We start from the raw sequence: 26,426 nt of genomic DNA, 5'->3' as shown, positions 1-26,426 counted from the left end.
TCCTCACTCATGATCCTGGGATCACTGGCCAGGGGTTGTAGAGATGCTGTTCCAAGAGGATCTGCCTGGAATGACACCAGAGTGTCCCCAGCTCCTGATGATGTCACCAGCAGCTTGTTGAAGATGAAAGCAGAGTAACTCAGATGATCCCAGTTTAATTTTGGAGTTTAATTGAAATACAAGCACAGAACATTTCAACATATTCATAAATGTCTTCAATTGTATCATATATTACAACACACTCAAAGATGGGCTGTTTTCTGGTACAGCCAAACCCACATGGCTCCCATGCATGTAGATTAAACCAGGAAACAAACCAAAATCGTAATAAATTAACTGAAGATGACAATGAGCCTGTATTAAAATCAATGCATATGTACATGTATGTATATACACATGTAAAACACATCTATTGCTAAAAATTTCAATTTTCTTTTGCATTTATGGGAATTTCAAGTGATGGAAGGACCTTCAAGTCAACATGAACCACCTCAGCTTATGCCAGGACATCATAAAGGGGTTTTTTCAGAAGAAAATGAGACCTTGGATCATTGCAAAGCAAATACACAAAAATTTGTGCCTTTAATTTAAAATGAAAGCCCCAATGTACCATGCAGGGGTCTCCTAAGGGAATATTTCTGCACACAGGAGACTGGTTCTGCGAGCCCAAAAACATCATGGAGGGGAGTCTGTGCATTCCTACAGTTCCTTTTAATGCTGTTTCAAAAGGAGCCACTCATTCAGATTAAACACTCTTGGACCAGAGGAAGGAAAAAGAAAAATGTCAACACAATGTCAGAAACCTTTCCCAGATATTTAAGGGCAGTCACCCTCCTCTCCTGGTATCTCCACTGGGTTTGGAGCTTCCTCATTTTAACTTTGAGGTGAACCATTCCTTATGTAAATTTTTAAAAACCAGTAAGAACATATTTCCTCCTTTTAACTCAGCTGCAATAATTTTTCACTGGCAGAACTGGGTGTGGGACAATCCCTCAGGTAAGACACAAGCCCTTACTTAACTATGTCATTTAACTTTGGGCTTCATGAGATTAATGTTCATAGCCAGGATCCATCAGCTCCTGAGGAGCAGAAGAAATCTGTTGCTGTTTCTGCTCTTTCCTCCATCCCCTAATAAAACCTGATTTGAGATTATCAACTTTTTCCCAACCTATAATCCAAACGCTCCCTGCTGTTTAGCCTATCCCTGAAACCTAATGAGAAGATCTCATATCTCACCTTATTAAAACATCCTTCCTTGCAGTTGTAGGCAATTTTCAGCAATTTTCCCAGCCTGAGCAGGATAATTTTTCCAAGAAATTCCTTAGAAATGCCCCCTCAGCCATTCCCTGGCATTGCTGATGCCCAGCTGGGCATCTTCTCAGTTCCCACTAAAAGTTTAGCACTGGGCAATAAGAGCGACTTTCCATGCAAACCACTCTGGATATTCCCAGCCCACGCTGTCCTTCCCAAAGTGCATCTTATTTACATTATCTACACGTTGAGCAGCCCCCCCTGAAGGAGCCAGAGCCCTCATGGGGAGCCAGAGCAGCCCTTGTGTTTGAACATCTCCAGGCTGAGCTCGTTCCTGCCGCGCCAGCTCGGTGGGATGGCACACACGGACTTGGATCGGCTCTCCTTCACCTCCCGCACCTTCTCCGTGTTCCCCACTGTGGGAGGAGAAAAAAAACACCATGAGAAACAAACACCATGAGAAACAGCATGAGAAAACCCCTTCTGTGTGGTTCAGCAGGAATGAGGAAACACCCAGGTGGCCACGCGCACTTTGGGGATGAGATGCTCCACTGCATCCCTTCCCAGTTATAGAACAGGATCACTGACCAGCAGAGATCTGTGTTTCCAGGGAAGAGAAAGCCAAAAGATCCAAGTTTGCACTTTGAAATACACAAAGTGTTGGATCAATATCATCAGTCTTTTCTCAGTCCCCACCTGCAACTTCACAGAGCAAAATTTTGCATTGGTGACCACCTTAAAGCAGCTCTGGAAAATGCAGGTGTGCTGCTGGAGCATCTGGAAGGTCATGTTGTCACATTATGGGAATTTTTGATGGGGATGAACATGCAACCATGACAGAAGGGTTACAATCTCCTTCTGCTCTGTCACCACTGAATGTCAGGGGCTACAGTGCTCGGGTTTTCCTTGGGGTGATAAAAAGCTTACCTAGAAACAATGTTTTTTATCATTTTCCCTGATTACAGTCATGTTTTTTTACAGGAAGAATATAACTGAAGTATTCCTGGTAAACTATGGATTAAACCAACTACATCCCAGGTTGGATGAGGTAACCTGACCTAGTTGGAGATGTCCCTGTTTGTGGCAGAGGGGCTGGAATAGATGGCTTTGGGAGGACCCAAACCCTTCACACCAATCTCAGCTTGGGCTGAGAGGGGACACTGGGGCTGGGAAGGTTTTGGCTCTCCTTGCTCATCCATGAGGCTCATTTAAGGAGCCCCACATCCTCCCTGTCACCTGCTGGGCCGTTCCAGGGGGATGAGGGTGGGCAGGGGAGGGCAGGGAGGGACCCCCAGCCCCCCAAACTTACCGGTGAGGGAGCGGCAGAGCTTGAGCTGTGGGGTGGGCTCGCCCTGCGCCGAGCACGAGTCCTCCTTCTGGGACTGGGGGAGAGAGGGATCAGTGCCTTGGGAAATCTGTTCACAACTCTCCTGCCTCATAAACCAACCCTCTGCAACCCCTAAGGATTCCACTCCCATTCGTTTAACTTTTGTCATGTGAAAATAAACAACGAAACATAAAAAAAGAAAGATTGCTACAGACTGAAGAGATGGCAGGAAGTGTTTGCACACAATGATTTGCCACAACATAGAATCGTGGAATGGTCTGGATGGGAAGGGACCTTAAAGATCATCCCATTCCCATCCCTCTGCTGTGGGTGGGGACGCCTCTCACAGGACCAAGTTGTTCCATCCAACTCAAACCCTTCCAAGGATGGGGCATCCACACTGGAAGCTCTTTATGGACTGTCAAGAATTTAGAAATAAAACTGAGCCAGTGCCAGAGGCTTAAAGAACTAAAATTGCACAATACAGCAATTATGATTTGAGTTCTGGAAGAGGTCTGAGCTGCCCAGGAATGGTTCAGCAGAGAGGATGGGAGCCCTGGAGCTGGGAGAATGGGGCAGGCAGTGGGAAGGCAGAGCTGTCCCCAGGATATGGATGTTCCTCACCTTGGCTGTTCCCCACGCTGGCTGCAGGCCAAGGAGGCAGGTAACGAGCTGGCACTAACGAGCTCCCTGTCCTTTCACTCTAGTGCTAATCTCCACCCTCCAGGACAAAAAAAAAAAAAATAGGAACCAAAAAAAAATAAAAATCAGGTAGCACAATGCTGCCTGGATTGTTCGGTGCCTCTGTAAACTGGGAATAAGTCTCTCACACAGCTGTGATTTGGCACCTCAGTCCAGAAACCCAGACTGCCAAAATAACTCTGGACACCTCCCAGCCTGGTTTTCTGTTTTGTTTCGGTTCGTTCTCCTCCCTCCCCTAACGAGGACCGCTGCCCTCCATCCCTTGTTCTCACTTTTATTGACCATTTTAATAACAATGCCTGCCCGGCTCCTGCAGCAGCGCCTGGTTCCCTGGAAAGCCATTCCCAGGGGCATTGAATGATTCTCAGAGCATGCTCCATGAAAGGCCTCCGACATAATTACCAAAGGCACTGTGTCATTTGTGCACATGGCTCACAGGCTGCTCCAAATAAGCTCCTTCTGGGGGAGTGCACTCGTGTTTTGGCAGGAGAAAAGAGGACCAAGTTGCCTGGCTACAGGTGCAAGGATTTTCTGGGTGCTCCGTGGTAAATTAAAACTGTCCTGGGTCTCAGAATCCGCCCTGCCAGCTCAGGCTGCGCTGGATCCCTGCCTGAAATAAGGCAAGCCCCAAATGTGGCCGGAGCTCGGAGCCAGCAGTGGTGCACAGCTCCAGGAAGCAGCAGCCTTCAGCAGGAATTTTGTCCTTAGGCAGAGGAAGAACTTTCTGCTGGAAATAGATAGTCTTGGAGTTAATCCTCTGGGCTGTGGTTCAGAGCTGAAGTCACCTCGTTCTCCTGCCAAGGTCCTTCTGCCTGGTGTAAATCATTTAACCTGCTCTGGAGGGAGGGAGATGTTTTTTTCTCACTGCTTCTCCCTTTTTCCCCATTTGAGCTCCAAACTCTCCTTGGAGGAGGCTCCAAGATCCTCCTCTCCTTGCTGCAAAAGCACCTGAAGAGCAGGGGACCCCTAAGGCACCTAAAGCAGAGGTGACTCGGAGTCACACAGCTCCAAAGACCATCCCATCCAACCCCAAAGCCCTGCTGGCTGGAGCCTGGGGCTGTGTCCATCCTGCTGAGGCTCTGCTCTCCCTGTGGAAGGAGATGGATTGTCCAGCCAAGAGGAACTTGGCTCCTCTCCTGGTGAAGCCACCAAGCTGTCCCACACATCCCTGCTTTTGTCTGGGGGGAAAAGTTCAACCAGCCCCTAATAAAATATGAGTTTAACTGAGCTACAGCTTCATATTTAACAGCAAAGCTCTCAGCAGCTTCACTATAAAAGAAAAACAGATGCTCACCAAACAAAAAACAGGGTTTCCACTGAACCAAAGAGATTTTTAAATTATTCCCTCAGCTCCTAACGCTCAAGGTATCACCAAAGCTTTTTCCAAGACTGCAATGGAATTGCAGGAGCTTCACCAGCCCCACAGGGGTTTCGTGGCCCTTTGCTGAAGTTTGTTTCCTGTCCTGGATTTCCAGCTGGGTTTGCAAACACAGTTGTAATGCTTCCATCTCGTGGTGAGATGTAGAATAGAAAATCGTGGGGAGCAGCAGCATCCAAGTTTTCCTTGCTGACTCAAAACCTGGAAGGCCAAACCCTTCCCTGTGGGACTACAAGAGATGGAATACCTGACAATCAGAAAAATCTCTAACACTATTGACATTTTTCATTAATAGCTTTTTTAATCAGGAAAACACAATTTTCTTTTTAATTTGGCATGGAAGAAACATGAGTAGCTGCTTTTTTTCCCAAAAAACTGGTAAGTACTGAGCTGCTTATAATAGGTTAAAATCTACTTTTTAGCAAAGTGTTCCTTCTTTCTGCTGACAAATTCTGCAATCTGTCCTCCTACAGCACAATGTAAGAGCATTCACCCACCCTCCTTAATATTACATAATATTTTATATATAAAATTAATATGGTGTTAATATTTCAGAGCTCTGTTAGAGCCTTACCCCATTGCTTTGAGGCATCATTTTATTTCTATTCACAGTAAATGAGGTAAAGTAATTTAAAGTAAATTCTTAGAAATGAGCAGAAAAGCTGCTGGTGACACAAAAGAGGCCTGGCTTGTCCTTTTGGGCACTGAGGGATGGTTTTTGGGCTGGGGCCACCCTTACAGGTGTCACTGGGATCAGCTCCAGTATTTACTGTCATCTCCCAGGTGGGACAGCACGTCCTGATCCAGTGGAAGGTGTCTCTGCCCATGGCAGGGGGTTGGAACTGGATGATCTTCACAGTCCCTTCCAACCCAAACTATTCTGGGGTTTGCATCTGCTCCCCCTCACCTGGCACAAGGGGGTGGGAGCAGCACCAAGTGGCTCCAGTGACACAACATTCAGTATTCAGCACCAACCTGGCATTTTCCACAACCCACAGGGCATTTTCCACAGGTCAGTACAGACAGAGTGAATCTTATTTCTTCTGTAATTCACCAAAAACTATTCTGTTCCTCCAAAGCTGCAAGCACTCAAAGGGAACAGGAGAAACAGCTTTCCCAGGGCTCCTGAATTTCCCACCAAATGCAGCAGAGAAGGGGAAAGCAGGAGCACAAGGGTTAACAATCAAATATCCTTAAAGTAGGGAACGTCGTGCTCAAAATCAGCCAGAGTTTGATGTTGCTCTTTTGAAGTTTAATTATACCAAATGTTCTACAGGAACATGCCATGTTCTTGCCTATCTATTCTGAATTGTAAGTACCAATCAGCATGTAAATGATCAAATTAAATCCTTTAAGTTGTTTGCAAGAGCCAGAACACCTTTCTGGGAAGGAAGGGCTGAGCACCAGCAGTGTTTGGTGCTGCTGTTCTCAGTGGGCTCCTCCATGATTGGCACTTCCACAAGGAAATTGGAGTGGGAAAAAAATCCACAGCACCCCTGAGCTCTTGTGCTGTCATGGAAAATTACTATCTAAATAGGGAAGGGTAATTTATTTCTTTCTAAAAGGTCATTTTGTTCTCCTCAGTGATGGAGCTTGGCTGCCCAGATTAGAGATCACAGCTCACACTTGGACAGAGCTCCAGCTCAAGCCATCAAAACCTAAAATTCAGAGGAGTGAGTGAAATTTAGGGATGGCTCAGCAATTACTGCAAGCACCAACCCTGCCAGAGCTCAGAGTGCTTGGATCACACTCTCAAACACAGGGTGGATTCTTGGGACTGTCCTGTGCAGGGCCAGGAGTTGGCTCAATGATCCTCATGGATCCCTTCCAACTCTGGATGTTCTGTGATTCTGCACTGCTGCTGACCTGGGCATTTGGGAGCAAAACATGACAAGGGTTAAATGCTTTTCCTCTAAAGAATTACAGAGAATGGGGGAACTGAAAAGACCAAGCCTGCTCCTCACACATCATTCCTGGAAAACTTTTATTTTTCCACAGCTAAAGGGTGGCCCAGCTTGTCTCACCAATTTCCAAAGAGCAGAAAGTCTTCATCAGGCACAGACATTGTATTAACCTTGTTTCTCCTCTGATTCAGAACATAAACCAACACAGAGCTATGCCAGTAGTAAATTGGAAAAATTTTTGTTTCTCACATGAATCTGGTAAGCAAAATGTCCCTCTATTTTACTTCTTTCAAGCCTGACCAGAATTGTAGAAGTGTTTAAAAACAAAAAAACTCACCTCCAGAATGAATAAGAAAGATCACAAAAATGCTTCTGTCCTTTCAAATTAATTGGGGGAGAAAAACCCCACAGAGCAGTTTCAAATATTTACAGTCCTTCTAGACCACTGACAATGGAAGAGACAAACTCTTGTCTTTGATGAAATCTCCCAGAAAAGAAAACAGGGGCAAACCAGACCTGAGAATGTACAGAGTGAAGCCCAGTCAGTAACATTTGCTCAGAAAAGAAATTTCCCAGCAGGGGTGGAACTCCCAAAGCACTGAGCTGAGCTGGGTTGGGGAGTTCTTCCCTTGGGATTTTTCCTATTCATTGGAATGTGATTTGGGATTGAGACCCTTTTTTAACTGTGAGCTAAAGCAACAAGATTTGCCTTTTGAAGGATGACCAGCAGCAATCAGCAGGGTGTGAGGGAAGCAGGCTGAGCTCCCTCTTACCTCCTTCCTGGAGCTGCAGGTGTCGCTCACCTCCACCAGCAGGCTCTTGTGCCGCAGGAGCAGGATCTCCTTGGCTTGCTCGGCGGGCTCGCTGTCCCCAGGCAGGGTGTGCCTGTTGTAGGCTGGGCCCTGAAGGGACACAGAGAACATGGGAGCATCCCTGCCCTCCCTGCAGGGACACACAGAGGACAGAGAACATCCCTGCCCTGCCTGCAGGGACACACAGAGGACATGGGAGCATCCCTGCCCTCCCTGCAGGGACACACAGAGGACATGGAGCATCCCTGTCCTGCCTGCACTGCAGAGACACACAGAGGAGAGAGAACATCCCTGACCTCCCTGCAGGGACACACAGAGGACAGAGAACATCCCTGCCCTCCCTCCAGGATCCTCCCCCTGCAGCCATCCCACCCACACACTGATTTAGGAGAGGTGGGATGGAAGGAGCCACAGAAGGGAGATGGGACTCCAAACTTTGCTTTTTTTTATGTGAAGTCTCCCAAGAAACCACTGGATGACACGACTGAGTTACACTTGGTGACAGAAGGAGTGCAATGACTCTGCTCCAGGTGCCTTCACAGCTTCAGCCCCCAAAGCTTTGTATTAACCCCACCTTCCCATAATGGGAACCATAAGTTCTTCAAAAGCCACCACCAGCCAAGTTGAAATCTCCCACTAACACCAGTGGGAGCTGGGATAATGCTGTCACTACAATGGGTTAGGCTGGATCAATGCAGGATTGAGCACAACTTGCATCTTCATCCCTTCCCCATATCCATAGGTCTCTTCCCAGCCTTATCCCATTGCTTCCCTCAGCTCAGCAAAGGGACAGGAGTGGGGGGCTGATCCCTCTCTGCTGAGGTGCCCACACCAGCCCCAGCCCTAAGGCTGTTTCGGGTGTAACCCATAAAACAAAGTCTTAGGTGGATTTTAAGGCTAAGCCTGCCTACAAACAGCATTTCCCAGGAGCTGTGTGAAACCCCAGACATGATCCACGATTCTGGAAACACCAAGGCGGGGTTTATGCCCTTTAACCACTGGTACCAGTCCCAGGGCAAAACTGCTGGATTTAAAATCTGCAGATCAATTCCCACTCACACCTCTCTTCCATGGGGTAAAATGTACCATGAGGATAACCCTGCTCTGCCCTAGGAGCTGCTGCTGGATCTGCTGAAGTCCCACGTGCTCCTCCTTTCTCCTTTTCACTGCCAGGTACCGATGCCGAAAATATTCCATGAAATTATAGGCTGACTGGGTGAACCTTTCAAAAGCTGTCAGGCAGCAAACAGAAATGTGCCACTGACTTGGAAACTGGATCTGGCTCCACACAGCCAACTATTCTCTGCTCACAAAGAGACATCCTGGGTAATTATGGAAATATTCATAACATCTGCTCAGGCTGTTCGGATAACCGGGGAAATTCGTGTTATTGGACACTCAAAATATGGATTGAGGGGAAAGTTCTACCGTCCTCCTGATCCGGTACAGGTTCCTCGCCAATATTTCCTGTATGTTGTCCAGGACAGCAGGATTTAGAGTGTCCTCCAGTTTTTGGTCTGTTATGACAGTCCTGTCGCTGCTGCTGCAAAGGAAAGCAGAATATCTTATTTTGGAAGAGGGACAAGAAGTGCATCCCCAAATCCCAGCGTCCCTTTGGGATCCCACCACAGCCAACAGCTCATCCTCGCAGATGGAGCTCAAGGAAAAGCAGGAATTTGGCATGTCCATGTGCTCCCTGGTGGATAAAAGAGCCATGGGGAGCTGTGGCAGAGCAGAACCCTGTGTGAGGTCTGAAGTGGCAACCCAGAACATCTGACAGTGCAAACCCATCCAAAACTGGGCAGGAGCCTCTTCCTCAGAGCACCATTTCCCTGCAACTCATGGGGACAGAGGTGACCCTCCACCATCAGTGCTGGGTGATGCTCATCCAGCCCATCATTTTTGGAGCTGTTTTGCTCACAGGAAGGAGGGCTGGGCTGGGCTGTGGCCCAGCTGCCCAGCCTGGGCCAGCTCCATGGCGTGTTTGCGCTCCAGCTTCTCGTAGAGCAGCACGATGCTGGACTTGGGCTGGTCGTACTCCCTGAGCAGGATCTTCTGCAGGTATTTGCTGTTGAAATATTCCAGCCTGTTGGAGAACAAAATGAGATGGGTTTGGCCTCTCCTCTCACTCCCCAGCACCAACAGGCCTGAGCAATGACTGCTCCCTATTCCATTAAATTCTATGATATCCCATTAACTCCTCCTCAGAAACCAAGAGGTCAGTCCCTAATTATTTCTGCATTCAGTACATGAGTCAAAATATTAAAACTTCACTAAATACAACAAAAACTTCCCAAAAGTGCCAGATACATCATGAACTCTTCTGGAAGTGCTACAAGAACATGCAGCAGCCACAGACTCAAACACTTCCAGATTCCCTCTTGAGCCATTTCCTCTTCTTTTCTGCTCAAGTTGTTGAATAATTTAGGTTGGAAAAGACCTCAGAGATCATCAATCTCTGTAAGATCTGCTCACAAGGAGCCAGGATGTTCCTCAGCAGCAGTGACTCCCATACCCTCTAGTGGCACTTCCAAGCATGGGCATTCCTAAAAAATCTGTTCCAGCTGCATCTGTCTGGACCACCAAGGAATAGATAGTCTTTTTAGTATATTTTATAGTATTTGTGATTATTTTTTAAATCCTGATGCATTTTTTTTAATTTTAAAGTGTACAAACTCCCAAAATTTAATGAAAATTGAACACTTTGCTACAGAAATCTGTCGAGATCCTCTGTAATTTCAGTCCACAACGAGCAGTGCTGCAAACTCAGCTCTTTAATGTTAATGACACAGCCTGTGTGTCATGGCCATGGCACTTCCAGCAGATTTCTTTGGGTGAGAAGGGACAAACACAACGAGAGAGGGGAAAAGATCTTTTTTAGGGCGATGCACAAGAGGTGTCTGCAAGCAGGGAAGTGCCCTGAAAACCTGGAGTCCCCTAGGACAAGGAAAAGCTGCCCCTGTGTCACCTCCCTCGTGCCACGAGGATGAACAAGACCCAGCTGCCCACAGCAGAAACTTTGGGAATAGAAACCAACCTCCTTTTTTTTTTCCCCCTACACATGTACACAGTTGTATTTTGGCAAATCCTTACTTGTCTTTCCAGTAATACTGTCCCCAGTGTCCAGATATATCTTCAATGCCAGCCAGCAAATGATCCAAGAACTAAAGAGGAGAGAGGATTTTGCTCTACGCTGGTTGCATACGTGATGAACCCAGGCAGCAAACAGCAACAGCCACACACACAACAGGGGAGCTGGGAAACAAGGAGGGAAGCACTGGGATAATTCTCCATCCACTCATCCACTGGTGCTGGAGCACAATGAGTGGTTTGCTTTCAGATGTGGGCAAGCAGAGAATAAATGCTGAGGGTCATGGATCTGCTCTCTGTGATAGGTACAGGAGGGCTGATGCTCCCATGTTCTGCCCTCTGGGCCTGACCAGCAGGAAAAGCTCATTTTGGGGTTTTTCAGGACTCAGGAAATCAGTATCTTCAGGATATAAATGCAGGTAACACATAATGAGTAATAAATACTGCCTTCCCCATGACACTTCCCACTAAATGAAATCAGCATATCATACTTATATAAATACACTATTATTGTTTAAAACGATATTTAAAATCTCAGCCTGGCTGGCTTTTCCACCTAAAATTTAGATCCCTGTAATTTCCCAAACTGCTTTCCCTCCCAGTGATATCTCTAAACTGGGAGAGGGCTCTGCTCTGCTGCCCCTCCACACTCAGGCACTGATCACCCTGGAACTGCTCACAGCTCTAATTTATTTCTAAACTATCTTTTTGGGGGGGTCAAAGACAAAAAGGTTTCAGAGCAGCTGGCTCAGCCCTGCAGCCTGGTGTGGGTTTAGTGCCCTCACATGGCTGCTGGCAGCTGTGAGTTCCACAAACACAACATTGGAGGGAAGCACTGAGTGTCCCTGGATCCCTGGGAGTGTCCCAGGCCAGGCTGGACAGGGCTTGGAGCACCCTGGGATAGTGGAAAGGGTCCCTGCCCATGGCAGAGAGTGGAATGAGATGAGTTTTAAGGTCCCTTCCATCCAAACTACTCTGATTCCCTGGAATTACATTCACACACTCCTGCAAGCAAGACTATCCCAGCTATCCAGATGGCAAAATAAATGTGAGGAAGAAAATTCCTTCTGGCTTCTGCATCCCTGGTTTCCAACTATCTGCATTTTTAAATTCTCAACTTAATTGTTGCATTTTCAGCTCACACCTCCTAATAAACACATTTCTGAGATGATTTGCCATTCACACCCTAACAAAAGAACAAAGTCTTTTCTGCTCATGACTGGACAAGGCTCCTCAGCCTCCCGAGCTGCTGTGTTAACCTCAGACAAAGCTCTGCAGTCCAACCCCATTGTGAGGATGCCAAACAGGTTTTACAAATGTCCTCAGCCCCAATGGCTTTATTGCTAAAGAGGACAATGACAATAATATTCCTGAAGGAGCCATACCCACAGAAACGTGGCTGGGATTGAACAATTAGAATCAGAAATACATTAATTTTCCACTGGATGCAGATACAAGTGCAAAGGCTCAGCTGAGTGGGAGAGCAGCTGATCTCATGGAGCTGAGCCTGTCCCTGAAGGCCTCTATGAGTACAAAGAGCAATACTTGGGTGGTGAGAATGAGGGGAATGAAATCCCACCTCTGGGTTATGGATGTAGAACCATGGAATGGTTTGGGTTGGATGGGACCTTACATATCTCATCTCATCTCATCTCATCTCATCTCATCTCATCCACCTCATTCCAGCCCCTGCCATGGGCAGGGACTCCTTCCACTATCCCAGGAGGCTCCAATCCCCATCCACTGAATAATTCCAAGGATGGTGCACTTCAGAGGTTCTCTCCCTTACCCTCTCTTTCCTCATTTTTTTGCAAAAATATCCAAACCAATGGTGGTGATGGGACTGGAGAGCACACGGGAGTTCCTAATCCTGAAAGCATCCAAACCTCATTTTCTTTCTTTCTCTCATTCTATAGACCACAGAAATTGGAGTTAGGTCAGAGCTTAAAGTTTTTGGCAAGAAATCATTTTTTTCTGTCATGTTTGTGCACTACCTGATGTTACATCAGCCTGATTGGTGGCTGCTCTTCCAAAGCAAAAATAAGCCATGGTTAGAACCTGAACAGGACTTCCAAGGTGGAAAGGGGCTGACCTGCAGAGGATTTGGGTAAAATTGATCTGCAGGGTCCCTGGAGACACACACATTCCAGAAGATTGAAAGCTGTGGGATGCTCACTTACCCTGATGTGGATCTGCTCTCCCACAGTGGGAGCACTCTCCCTTTTCCTCTTGACAGCCAGCAGGTCAACCAGGGGACGGATGGTCATTCCCTGCAAAGCACCACCAGCACAAAGATCAGCCTTTCCTCACACCTGATTTTCCTGCCCTGGAACAAAAGCCACAATGACCTTGTTCTGGTGTTCCAGCAGCCTCTCTCACCTGCCCTGCTTTCCTGGCAGGAGAAAACCTGCAAAGATTCAACAGGATTACAAATTGTTCTCCCAGGTGTAAACCTGCAAAGCTTCACCAGGACTGCAAATTGTTCTCCCAGATGTAAAACCTCCAAAGTTTCACCAGGACTGCAAATTGTTCTCCCAGGTGTAAAACCTGCAAAGCTTCACCAGGACTGCAAATTGTTCTCCCAGGTGCACCCCAAACTCTTTGCTTGCTCCTGAGCAGGAGCTCACAGAGGATGGGGAGAGGAAACCTCTGCTCGCCTCCTCAGAGACCACAAAAAGCCAACCAATAATTCCAAGGTCATTCTGTGGTTTGCTGCTGCTCGTGGCCTCCCAGGTGGAAAGGGGCTTGAAACAAGCCAAGTTCAAATGCCTGAAGTGAGGATAATCCCTGAGATTTCTCAGCACGGAGCCTCCACCAGCAATTGTCTGCTCACTCCTCAAGCACTGTGTGTCACACACCATTACCCCAGCGATCTTTGATGGCCAGCCAGTGGCTAAGTTTCCTAATCAAAGCATCCACCTGGTGGGAAGGGTCAAGGGAAAAGTTTTAATATCCCTTAAGCCTCGTGAGAGAACTAAAATGCTGCTGTGGTGTGTTTCTTGGTCCGGCTTCCGTAGGAAATGACTTCTCTAGGACATGTTTACAGCAAGAATGATGGACTAGTTGATGTTTATGACTTCTGAATGTCACAAATGCTGGCATGGAGGAGAGTTGAACACATTTTTAATTGCAGAAACAATTAATGTGTCATTTTAATAGCTAATAGCAATAAAAAATGCGTCGCTATTCAGAGTCAATAACACAGAACTCACAAATTCCAAAATAACAGATATTACAAAAAATTGAGTAGACACTGTGCAATTTGGCCTCTTGCCTTCCTGGATAATCAGTCACAGTTGCTTCCATTTTAAAGCAGCATTTGGGATTGTTATGGGAATGCCATGTTGGTTCCAGGCCACAAATCATTTCACAGCACACCTGCAGGTCCCCGTGCTGCTGCTCCTCCCACAGGGATAACTCAGCCCAGGGAGTGTCTGACGGCTCCATCACAGCTCACACAACATTCTCCACCTCCAGAAACCCAGTGGTTCAGTGCAGCCATCAAACAACCTCCCCTCTTCACAATTATTACGTTTGCTCAGCATTTCATGGCAGAGGTCAGGGGCCAGTAAGCTGAGAGAGTGAATTTCCAACAATATTTAATTTTAAAACCACACCAAGAGGCAGAACAATGAGGGCGGTTTGTGACATTCCAGACGAGCCCAGAGAGCTCCCTGGAGAATTTCCTGCTCCACGTGGCACATACCCAGCCTGCTTGGAAGCACTGAGGATTGACAATGGCTCAGTCAACCTCCTCCAAATGATTAACCAGGCTCGTTGTGGGAAGAGCCCTGGGTTAGGAAGGCCAAAAAAGAGAGAGGAGTTTCCTGGCACTGAGAGCCATTCCACTGTGGCACAAGGGTTTCCAGGGGCAGGGTTTCCAAGGGAATCACAGGATGTGGAGGGTTTGAGCTCTGACAAGATGCTTTGCTGGCCCAAACCAGCCCAAATCACCTCTGCCTTGGTTTCTGTCCTGTTTTAACACAGACACACCCCATCAAGTCTATATTGAGATCACTGAAGAGAAAGAAAACATTTTGCATAAAGAACAAAAATGCCCACTGTGCACAGAAGTTGTTTCACAGCCAGTATTTCTCTTGCCCTTTCCACACACAGTGACCATGAAAGATGCTGGGATGATAAAAGTATTCCCTCCCCAATAAAGCATCCATCCATATGTCAGCAGCAGCACCACAAACCTGATTTGCAAACCCAGGTTTTTGAAGGTTCTGTTACCTTTACCCACCTTTTCTGTGCTGAGCTCCAGCAGTATCTTCCTGCCTCAGGCTTTAGGTAATTTTCCTGTGTTTTTTCCTCCCCCTGTTGTCGTGGTGGCCCCGGCACTGCAGGTCCCTGGAGCCCCTCTGCCCCACAATGTTCCCCGAAGGGATGAAGGTCAGGGGTCTCCCCAGCCACACGGGACCCTGTTTGACTCTCACCCTTCTGCACAGGCATGACATCACCAGCTGAGCTCTGAGGTTGCACAAAGCCCTTTTCCCTGCCCCAGGAAGGATTCCCCAGAGCTGGAGCTGCTGCCTTAGAACAACCTTTGTGTGAGGCTCAAGAGGTTCTGCGTGAGTGGACGTGCCTGGGGACCAGGGCTTCTCAATTTCTGACCCACATTTGCATCTTAAAGCTTGTCAAGCTCCACCTAAGCACATCCCCCATCCCTGGCCTGGCCCTGCTCTCTCCTCAGGCTGATGCTGTGCCTGGTCCTGCAGGTACCACTCCGATCCCACTGGCACAACACCCTCTGATTCCTCCTCCAGCTCAGCATGAGGATTCAGGTGGATGTAGGGAAGCAAAATCAACCCCAAACTCCACATTGTCCAAGCTCACACCCACCTGAGAGGTTCAGGCAGGAAAAGCAGGAGGGATTGGCTCTGAGGGTGATGCTCAGCCAGGAGCCACCATCTCCCAAAAGCCCAGGAATTCTTCTGCTCCCTCCACCGAGGTAGGAGGAGGGTGGCTCCTGGCCAGCAGCTCCACATGGACCTCGTGCCCTTGACCAGGAGATTTTCTACATCAGATCTTTCTCCACATCCCACTCTCTTCAGTCTTGTAGGGACCCACTCTACTTTTTTGGGCTAAACAGCAGGTGGACACCATTGCTCACTTCAGCACCAGACAACCCCAATTTTTCCACCACATCCTCCTTCAAACGTGGCAGTGCCTGCCAGGTGAACTAAAGCTGTATTTTAGAGAAGCCCTTAGAGATTTGCTGCAGGTCAGGGAGACATCCAAGACCCTCATCCCACAGAAAGCTGCAGGAATGGTTTTACCACTAGATGTCACAGCAATGCTGAGAGCTGCTGCTCCTCCCGAGCATCACATCCCTTAAAACTCGGTGTTGGAGCAGCAGGAATTAGAGCATGAGGGAGAGGAACCTTCTCCATCAGATCCTGGAGGGACCCAACCCCAGTCTGTGCCCAGGACTGGTTTTACCTGTATGAACACAGTGAAGAGGATGACCACAGTTGTTGCTGCAATGAAGAGCTTTTTCCTGTGGAAGTCAGGCAGCAGGAAAACCAGAGAGAAGCAAATGGCCCCTCGGAGCCCCCCGTAGGCAATGATGAACTGGTCCTTGCTGGTGACCGTGTTCACGTGGAATCTGTTCACAAAGAAAGTCAGCACCAGAACCCCTGAAAAGCAGCAAGGTAGATTGAGGCACATCAGTCAAGCAGAACAATTAAACTCACAGTCTTATATTTTTCCAGTAAAACATCACAGATTTGGTAACACCAACTACAAGGAGGTAGCCAGGGCACAAGGGGGGATATTCCCAATGTGCCACTGGGGATTTTTTCTTCCAGTCTGATCCAACAGGTTGAAATTTGCTTTCTCCAGATAAAACTTAATCCCTAACATATTTCTAATTTGAGGGATTACAAATGTTGACTGGCTACAGCTCTGAAATAATAATTTATTTATTCTAATTGGTGATAGCAAGTGACTGAATTGCTGAGGTTACAAATGTTTTTTGAGGCAAATCATCAGCAACAACATAGCCACAAATTGCCCTCCTATCTGCTGAAGTTTCCAAGCAGTAGCTTGGATAAGTAGCTATATTCCACCAGTGTTAATGTGATTTCTTTCCCTCAGATTTATACTGTACAAATTGAAGGTCTGTGAGGTGACACAGCAATTGCTGTGATTTACAGCCATTTGCAAATGCACAAACAGATGCAGAAAGGTACAAAAAGTCAGGCCTTAAATCAGTAGGGTGTGATTTTAATACCAATGGATGTGATAAACATCCTATTTTCCAAAGATTAACAACCATTTTGAGAAGTGATGGCACCACCCATCGCTGACTTTTGTTAGGAATTAACTGGAGCCACAGCACTGCTGCTTTTCTAGAGGGGGCTTGTAAAAGAAATAAAAACAGTGCATTTATTATGTACATATCAAACATCCTCCCACACACCTCCAGCTAAAAATAGCTGAACTTTGACTGTGCATTGGAGGAAAACAAAAAGCTGGGGATGTTTGGGAATAGGGAACTCAGTTAACTGAACCTTGTGACACCTTCCCCATCTCTGGAGCTCTGCAGAACTGGTGCCCAGACCAGCAGATGGAAAGCACTTGGGTGTCAAGGTTCTTTGCAACTTAAAAAATAAATAAAACAAAGCCTCCTTCAGATCCACCCCTACTCTACAGCTCAGGCAGTGCTGATGATTTAAAGGAATAAAATTTACTTGAGCTGATATCCTGGCCTTTGTCTTAATTTAATCCTTCCTCATAAATTATTATTAGCGTTCCCTAAACTAATTCAAGGCCAGTTTGCTCCAAGAGATGACACACAATTAATCATTCTGAGCAGAATGTATTTTCTCCTGCAGATACCTTGGGAAAGAGCAGGAAATGTCCCCAGGGCTTGGGTATCAGCAGAGCCCCAGTGCTGCTCTCTTTTCCTTTTTGGAGGATCTTCCTCACACCAAAGGAATCCCCCAGATTTCAGCAGAATCATCTCTCAAGTATTTAAATCACTGGGAGTGTTCTGTGAAGGACTGGGGTAGAGTTTACACACCAGTCCCAGCACCACCCACCCAAAAATCCCCAATTCCTGCAAGGAAATGTGGGGGCACCTCCCTTTTCCGGAGCACCTCCAGAATCCTGGAATCCTGGAATTGTTCAGATTGGAAAAGATCATCAAATCCAACCATTTCTCCAGCCCTGCCAAGGCCACCCAGTCCCCACCCATGTCCCCACGTTCCTCACAGGTTTTTTGAACACTTCAGTGCTGTTGTCTCCACCACTGTTTGGCAACCCTTTCCATAAAGAAATCTTCCCTCCTATCCAGTTATTAATTATTAATTAACCCAGAGCTGCTGGGTGGCTCTGAGCAGCCCAATTTCCACCACCATGTCCAAGGCAGGAGTTTCCCAGTCTGGTTTGGTGCAGCCCCTCCCCAGTCCTCCCCCTCCCTGAGCTTCCCAGGAAGGTGCTGCAGGACAGGAACACCCTCTTCAACACCACTCACACAATTTCCAGCCCTGGGTTGTGTGTTCTTATTTAATTCCAGGGAGGTTTTGTCTGGAAAAGGGTGGCTGCAGCCTGAGCCCTTCCTTAATAATGTGCTGCATAATTTAAGCTGCTCTCAGAAGGGCTTAGGGAGGATTTTTGGGGTTATGTTCTGATATTTTGAAATTAAGAATTTTTGAAATAAAATTTTTAAAAATCAAACTCACTGAGAAGTCCTTTTATCTGAGCAAATAATTTAAGAGAAACCCCTTAATGGTAACAAAACACTTGAATGTACAAAAAATTGACTAATGAGCACATTTCCAAGTATGGTGAGCAGTCATTAAAACAATCTTTGGCATGTCCTAACAGCTAATAAACCCAATTCTGCTCTGCCTTGCTAATCATGGCCTAACCTATTTAAACAATTTCTTGAAGTGTCTGTCAAATTTGAGTTCACTGCTTGACTCACTGGTTTGTAAACATAAATCCTGTTGAATGTTTTTAAGCTCTCGAATTCTTTGACAAAAATGTGTGCTGTTATTTTCACAAATATTGTTATTATATATAAATATGCCCATAACTGAGGCACTCTGCACTCATTAGGTGCCAAACAGTGTAAGAGGAATGGAGGTCCAGCCTCTCCCAACAAGGAATCAGCACAAGATGTAACTGAGGAGAATGGAAACACAGCACATTTATTTTTTTCTGATCGTTTCCAATGCATGAAAATGGGATCCCAAGGAATTCTGAAACCAGAACTTGGGTTTTCATCATAATTGTGGCTAAATAAAGTGCAGAGATCAGTTATCAGGAGAGCATTTTCCTGCCTTGCTCCTCATTATCACCAAGCTGTGAGGTTGATCACACACCCTGAGAGGTTTTCTAGAGATGCTGTAGACTCTCCATCCATGGAGATAACCAAAACCCATCTGGACAGTCTAGATCACGGGTTAGGTCCCAAATCTCATCTAGCCAGGACAGCTACTGGAATGTTCCTCCAGTTTCCCAGTGAAGGATGCTGCTGTACACGAGCTTGTTATGAATTAAATCCCTTAAAGTGCCACAATTCAGAATATGGGATCTGAGGATCCTCATGGATCTCTCACCCCAAGGTATGTACCTACAGATTCCCTGTAGGGAGAGTACCAAGGGACAAAAAACACTGAAATGGAAGAGGAGATCATGGCAATGAGGAGAGCAAAGGAAGATCATGACAAAATAGGGAAATTGATAAAACAGATCTCATGAGAGCTTCTCTGCAGCAGCAGTGAGTGCACAGAGCAGGAGCTGCAGCACAAGGCAGGATTTGGAATTAGGATGGAGGAGCAGGAAGCATTGGCTGGGATGTCCCAGCCCATCTGGAACAACCACTCTGCAGACCAGGCAGGGAAGGATGATGGAGGGGCAGAGCTCCCTCTGATCTAATGGAATCTCATCCCTCACTCCCACAAACAACATAAAAAAACAAAATCCACAATTCCCCTTACCAAGTGCCCTCCAAATGAGGCAGAAAATGACGGTGAAGCAAATGTAGGGCCAGTTCCACTCGTGGTTCTCCCCGATGGTGGAAACCCCGAGGAAGATGAAGATGAGGGTGTCACTCACACTGCTCCACATCTTCATGAAGTACTTGACTGTGGTGTGGGACTTGAGGGAGATGTTGGCCTCCACGTAACGCTTCATGCCCATGGCACAGGAAATGATGCTGAGCAAGGGAGAAATGAACAGTGGGGGAAAAAAAAAACAATAAGTTTTTCTACTTGGACACAGAAAATCAGCACATCAGTAATGGAAAAAGTGGGTTTCATCAAGTCTTGGGTGTTTGGAGATGTTTCACTGAGGGCTGATTTCCTTCCTATATCAGGCCAAGAGTATCAGGATCACTAGGATAATAAAATACTGTATAGGCAGCCCAGACTGTCCAAATCTGTCCAAATCTGTTCATTTCTGTTTAACAGATGAACAATTCACCACCTGTTGCATTTTATCAGAGCACAAAGCAACACCTCCAGCTAACACCCAGCTCTTCCCATCCCCACACACCATTTCCAGTGCTTCAACTTTGCTGAACTCTGACCTTGCAATTGCCTGGCAATTTTTCATGGATAATTGGTTCTTCAAGTTGCAGGGAACATGGCATTAGCCTAATTCATCAGCTTTTCAAATCAATACATTTTCAGACCAGCAATCCTAGGAGGTCAAAAAAATTGAGTGTTCCAAGTGCTGAAGCTCCATTTTTCTATATTTTAATCTGGATCAAAACATTTTTGTTTTGGTCCAGATTAAAATATAAAAAATACTGCAGCAGGAATAGAAAAAGGGCTTTAAATTTCCAAGATCTGACTTGCAGTGCTGTTTGGTAAGGCCATCCACATTTTTATTGCACTGAAAACCACTTCCACAGGGAACCTCATGATGTTGGATCACAGAAAAGCCAAGGGAGAAGCAGATTCTTGGCTTGTCCCTGGCTCTGGGTGTGACCTGGTCACTGCTGCTGTGACCAGGACAGGTAAGTGACCCAAACAAAGCTGCTGAGAGAGGTGGTGGCTCACCCAGAACTATCAACTAAGAGCTGCCCAGAGAACTGCCAGGCAATTCCTGCTTTGCACTGAAAATACCCTGTTTAACCCCAGAATGTCACCAACATTTCACATTATTTTGAAGACACAAACATTTGGGTTTGTTTGAATTTAAAACTGGGCCTTAGGGAGAGGATTTGTGGCAAAAGCAGAGGATAGGAAAGGACAGAATAGGGAAAGTCATGATGCTGAGAAGTGGGAACCTTTGTTATCCAGCAGCAGGTGACCAAGATTCAAATCCCTTTTTCACCAAATGTTTGAGTTCACATCTTTCATCTCATAAGAAAATGCACCAGTATATAAAAATATTCTAATACAGGTCTGGTTTGATTTATCCTTTTTAGATCTGCCCTGCTTTGCCAGAAAGAGCAACAGGGACTGAGCCACAGATTGACAAAAAAAATAATAAATTGTTCCGTTTCTGTGTCTGCCTCAATAAATACTGGGGAATATAGTTACAGTAAAAAAAAAAAAGAAATCCAAGTATTTCTGGGCAAGTAACTTCCAGAGCTGTGGTTTGGGAATGCTGGAGAACAGACATGGGATCACAGCTGGGTCACAGAAAGGGAATAAATTTGTCAAGGCTAAAGATGGACATTGCCACCAAGGCAAGGAGCAGGGAAAAAAGAAAAGATAATAAGAAAGGAAAAAATCAAACTAAAACCCATTTACAGAACAGTTTCACAGACTGAGCTGTATTCAGATTTCTTATATTTTTTGGACTGTGCAGAATTGATTTTTTTGGCAATCAAATTATTTTTCAAAGAAACAAACTGCCAAAAGCTGCTTCTTATAATACAGTATTCCCTGGCCACAACAGAATGAATTGTTTGAACTCCAGATCTATAAGAGAGGCATTTCTAATTTGGCAATTAGAAGGGCACAGTGCAGGAATCAGCTGCCTTTGCCATTGTTTTGCTTTAGAAAAAAATGCATTATTCAAAAGAACAGCAAATGGGTTCCATAATGGGTACAGCAGATTGTGATTGATAGAAGGAGACACCATTAGGATTGAATGTTTTCTGCTCCACGATGATTATGCAGCATATTTATTTCACTGTTCTGTCTTGCACTCCTATAAATAGGTTTTTCCTACCTATTCCCAGAGCTGGAATTGTTTTCAGTAACACTCAAATATTGCTCCTATTAACCAGCTGAGGAAACTAAATCTGCAAGATGTAGGAATGGTTTATATCCAAAGCAACATCATTAGTTTCAAAATAGATCTCCCAGATACTTCTGAGATGAGCTGGGAGCCCACTTCATTTTTTTTATTTGCTTTTCATCTTCATTCTCATCAGCTGCACAGTTGTTTACACTGCAGCCACTGATGCAGGGTAGGTGCATTTTGGTGTTTTTGGGGGATATTAAATGGTTGTGGTCCTCAGTAGCAGCTCAGTTTTTGGGTAGAGAGCCACACTCCATAGATACCACCCCACACAACCAGGAGGGCTGGATCCCTCTGGTTTTCCCCTCTCTCTGCTTTCCAAAGTGAGATTTTGGTGAATATTGGGGTCTTTCTGACTATTTTTGTCCCAGCATCTGCTCTGACAGGGAGATGTCTGACAAGTTAAGCACACAGCTTAATTAGTCTCTTAAATCTGAAGGATCTGGCCCCAAATTATTCATTTTATAGAAAGATGTGCCCAGTTAAAAGAAAATTAATGATGTCTGACAGCTTTGGCTGGAATGGGCCAGCAGATTCCCAGCGTTACTGGAGACAGAGGTGTTGCTGACACCTGAGGCCAGGCATGAGCTGTGTCTGAGCTTCTGGAGCCAAGTCAGGATCTCCAAAGCAGAGGTTTCCATTAGAATCCTCTGCTCCCAAAAACAAGGAATATTTCAGGCTTCAGCTCCTGTCCCATCACTCGCTGCTCTGTCACAGCAGGAGCTGCCAGGTAGGACATGCAGGTGGGGAAGGGGATGTGAGAACAGACGTGCTGCAAACCCAGACCAAACCTTTCCAAGGAGTTCACTAAATCCTCCTTGTAACCCTTCCCATGTTGGCTTTGACTGGGCCATGTGGAAAATAACAAAATAAGCTAAGAAACTTCTTCTGTCTCTGCCAAACCCACCAGACATCTCACTGTTGGAACACCCAGCCTTTCCAAACAAAAACCATGGAGCTCAAACAAACATTCCTCAATAACCTACACAAATTCCACACCCATTGATGTGCAATTTGGGAAACAGAGTGACACTTGGAGAGGGCCAGGCACAGATTTCCACATTCTAAAACGTTTGTGGGGATTGTTCAGCGGATGGAGGCAGGAGGTTTTCCTGGAGGGAGGAGCTGGCAGGGCTCACTCACGCCACGATCCCGGAGAGGTGGAACATCTCGGCAGTGAGGTAGGACAGGTAGCTGTACAGGAACACGAACAGGGGCTCGATGACGCGGATGTCCTTGGTGAAGCGCGTGGTGAAGGCGGCGGTGAACCCAAAACTCAGCCCCACCAAAACTCCTCCCAGCCCAACCACGAAGAATTTTCCGACTCCAGCAAAAACATCCGTGCTTTTGATGGTTGGCATCTCACAGAAAGAGCGGAAGAGCTTGTAGAGCACCTTGTGGAGGAAGGAAAGGGGGAAAGAGCTGTTAGATGTTCACATGTTAGATGTGGCCATGACACCAAATATACTGCTGGGATTTCTGCCCAGGAGGTCTGGATCCCACTGCTGTGACCCTCACAGACATTTCTGTCCCCAGACACAAAGAGAAACCTGAAGGTTTCTAAGTTCACCTGAATGCTGCCCAGGACCTCAGGGCAGAGAACTGGACCAGGAGTCCTCTGCTAGAAGGGGTTGTTGATGCCTTTTCCCTCAACAAATCACAGAATCGCTGAGGTTGGAAAAACCCTCCAAAATCATCCAGTCCAACATTAACCCAGCCATGTTCAGCACTAAACCATGTCCCCAAGTGCCACATCCACACAGTTTTAAGACACTTGCAGGTGTGGTGACTTCCCTGGGCAGCCTGTGCCAAAGCTTTTTCCATGAAGAAATTTTCCCTGATAGCCAATCTAAACCTCCCCTGGTGACACTTGAGACCATTTTTTATCCTGACACTTGTTCCCTGGGAGAAAAGACCAATTCTACAATTCAAAACATGGCTACGACCTCAATTCAAGGAGCTGTAGAGGGAAGTAAAATCTTCCCTGAGCCTCCTTTTCTGCCGGCTGAGATCTCCCATCCTGTGCAGGTTCAATCCCCAGCTCAGGCCGGTCCTTACCACGGTCACGGCGTCGTTGAGGAGCGATTCCCCAAAAACCAGGATGTGCAGCTTCTCGTTGACGTGGATCTCCTCGAACACAGCCAGCACGGCCACGGGGTCCACGGCGGCGATGAGGCTGCCGAACAGGAGGTTGTGCAGCAGGGACACGTCCTGCAGCCGGAAAGCTTTCACCTGGCAGATGCCATAGAGGGAAAAGCCGATCCCAAAAACGTTCCAGATGGTCCCCACCACGGCGTAGAGCAGGATGGTGCCGATGTTCTCGAAGAAAGGGCGGCTGGGCATGAAGTAGCCGGCGTCCAGCACGATGGGGGGCAGGAGGTAGAGGAAGAAAATGTCGCTGTCCATCACTGGGGGTGAGCGATCGTTCAAGCCGTAGATGATCCCACCCATGATGAGTCCCACAAAGATCAGCAAACAGCTTTCAGGAACCACGGAAGGCAGCTTGTTGTAGAGGTGGAACCCTGGAGGGCACGGAGAGAAAGAATTCGTGTCATCAAGCCAAGCTCTCAGAAAGTCCCCACACCTCACTGGCAGCAGGTCACACCTCGGAGCAGCACAAAGAAATTCACACCCTGAAGCTGCTCAGAAAATCTAAGAATTACTGAAAACACCAAACTTTCTCAAATTACTGCCTGTTCAGACCTCATTTCGTCATAGCATAAGGTTAGAGAGATATATGGAAATAACAGACAAAAGGTAATAATCTGCATAAATAAAACAGTATTTGGAATTATTAATTATGTAATCTAGTCAGCACTAGAAGTAGCAACTTCTAGTTTTAAACACAACACAGATTCTATACAGATCCTATAATACAGATTTTATACATTAAAAAAATAAAAAAGCCTTCCCATTAATTATAAACAGGTCCACTTTTAATTGTATTTAATCATTAGTATTTAAAGCTAAAAAATGTCCAGTCAAGCCTGTCTTGTGCAATGCCCAATATTAGAACAACCACCACAAGTACAAGGTGAGTTATTAAAAGAAAAAGTCATTGAAACAAACCTAATTAAAATAAGAATAATAATTTTTAAAAATCTCTGATCATTGTTATGTCTTCTTGCATGTGACTAGAATTAGGGTCTCATTATGTAACATGAAATTAGTCAGACAAAAAGACCCTTTCCATCTGACAAATTCTGATCAAACCAAATCTTAGAGTCTTCTCCATTCTGAGGAAATGAAATGCAAGGAAAAAAATGCTGTACAGTAAGTTTTACACCAGTAATTTAACAGAATTTAAGACAATTCCTGGAGAAAAATGTTTTTTATAATTTTCACTTTCCTATGCCCAGTTTTTCAGAGGACAATATAAAAAGATCAGATACTTTGCATAACTTAAATCTTTCTGAGATGACCTTGCACAGACAATCAATGCACAGAGATTTTATTTTAGGCTGTGTGACACCCTGGACATGGCTGGAATTATTCCTTGGCCAGACACAGGGCACTTTTAGAAGAATAAGGAATCTTCATTTTAAGATGAAGATCTCAGAGCACCACCTGCACAGAGTGAAATCAAGGTGAGCACACACCTTGGTGCGTCCTGCAGTTAAATCAAATTCCTCCTCCTGCAAACCCAGTATTTTCCCTCCTAATAGCAACAGCACTCCTATGTATGAATTTCTAAATGAAAACCATAATTTTCAACCTGGAATACAACTTTTCTTCCACCTGGACAGCGTCTCTGACACACAGTGCATGAATTCCAGGGGTTTGGCAAAGGCCATACCGAGATTCCCTGTCCCTCCTCACCCTCTCAGGAGGCCTCACTGTCTTGGGTTACAATCCAGGGTGTGATCAAAGGTGTCTGTTCTATCACCATCTGTTGAGGGTGGGGGCAGTGATCCTTATCTCAACGGCAGATATTCTGCTAACGGGCCATCCATTGAAACCAGGCAGGGCATTGTTCTTTATCTTTTCACAACCCATCCTTCCTCCAGCCAGTCATTGTCTGCTCATGGCCATTGAGTCCCATTGTGGGACTGATAAAATTACTGCATCCCATTGGGAGTTGCTCCAGCCAGGGGGAAGAGCCCAACATTTCTTACCAAGATAAAAACAGAGGTTTTGGGACACTAAGGGAGCCCCTTTCTCCACTGGACTCCAGAGGAAAACCGGATTTCTCCACATCCCCACTGGAGCTCCGGAGGGAAACTGCACCTTGTACAGGAGCACTGCCCCAACTGAGCCACATCTGTCACTGCAGGAGGATGCAGCCACCAAGGAATGGGACTGCTGCCAACACCCTGCCTGACGGGTGTCAGGTTGTACTCTGACTGTGTCAGGGTTTGGGGTTTGTTCTTTGTAGTGCTGTATTTCTATTTTAATTTCCCTAGTAAAGAACTGTTATTCCTAATTCCCATATTTTTGCCTAAGAGCCCCTTGATTTCAAAATTATAATAATTTGGAGGGAGGGGGTTTACATTCTCCATTTCAGAGAGAAGCTCCTGCCTTTCTCAGCAGACACCTGTCCTCCAAACGAAGACACTCACCTATTTTGGCCAGGGATGCCAGCATGATCCAGAGTGTGATTTCAAAGGGGACCTGGACGTGCTGGTAATCCAGGGAGAAGAAGGCGTGCTCCGAGGAGTCATTGCCCTCGGCAGCCCAGCTGATGTTCTCCAGCACCGCATCCTCCAGCAGAGGCTCCTGCAGGGCTCCCACCCGCGGGGCTTGGAGGA

General features: G+C 46.3%; 1 protein-coding gene across 1 annotated transcript; it reads right to left on the bottom strand.

The window, feature by feature from the left end:
* Positions 1 to 207: 207 nt before the first annotated feature.
* On the bottom strand, positions 208 to 26,426 carry LOC117002892 (sodium/hydrogen exchanger 2-like). Its single transcript, XM_033072430.1, has 12 exons — positions 26,238 to 26,426; positions 23,737 to 24,200; positions 22,822 to 23,072; positions 19,419 to 19,636; positions 15,910 to 16,106; positions 12,645 to 12,734; positions 10,468 to 10,538; positions 9,296 to 9,460; positions 8,803 to 8,917; positions 7,336 to 7,464; positions 2,561 to 2,633; positions 208 to 1,667 (listed from the first exon to the last, which is right to left on the bottom strand). The coding sequence occupies exons 1-12, from the start codon at positions 26,260 to 26,262 to the stop codon at positions 1,531 to 1,533; spliced, it is 1,935 nt and encodes a 644-aa protein (XP_032928321.1). The 5' UTR covers positions 26,263 to 26,426; the 3' UTR covers positions 208 to 1,530.

This window comes from Catharus ustulatus, chromosome 14, assembly GCF_009819885.2.
Source record: "Catharus ustulatus isolate bCatUst1 chromosome 14, bCatUst1.pri.v2, whole genome shotgun sequence".
In the NCBI taxonomy this organism is placed as follows: domain Eukaryota; kingdom Metazoa; phylum Chordata; class Aves; order Passeriformes; family Turdidae; genus Catharus; species Catharus ustulatus.
The sequence above is the reverse complement of the archived record's forward strand: the minus strand, read 5'-3'. Positions and strand labels throughout refer to the sequence as shown.

What these genes read in the sequence shown, in the direction of transcription:
- LOC117002892 (XM_033072430.1), bottom strand. Translation starts at nt 26,262, where the DNA reads ATGCTGGCATCCCTGGCCAAAATAG. An exon ending in TCAACGACGCCGTGACCGTG is followed by an intron (nt 23,073 to 23,736) that starts GTAAGGACCGGC and finishes TTCCTCCACAAG; the next exon opens with GTGCTCTACAAGCTCTTCCG. An exon ending in TGTACCGGATCAGGAGGACG is followed by an intron (nt 7,465 to 8,802) that starts GTAGAACTTTCC and finishes GTGTCCCTTCAG; the next exon opens with GGCCCAGCCTACAACAGGCA.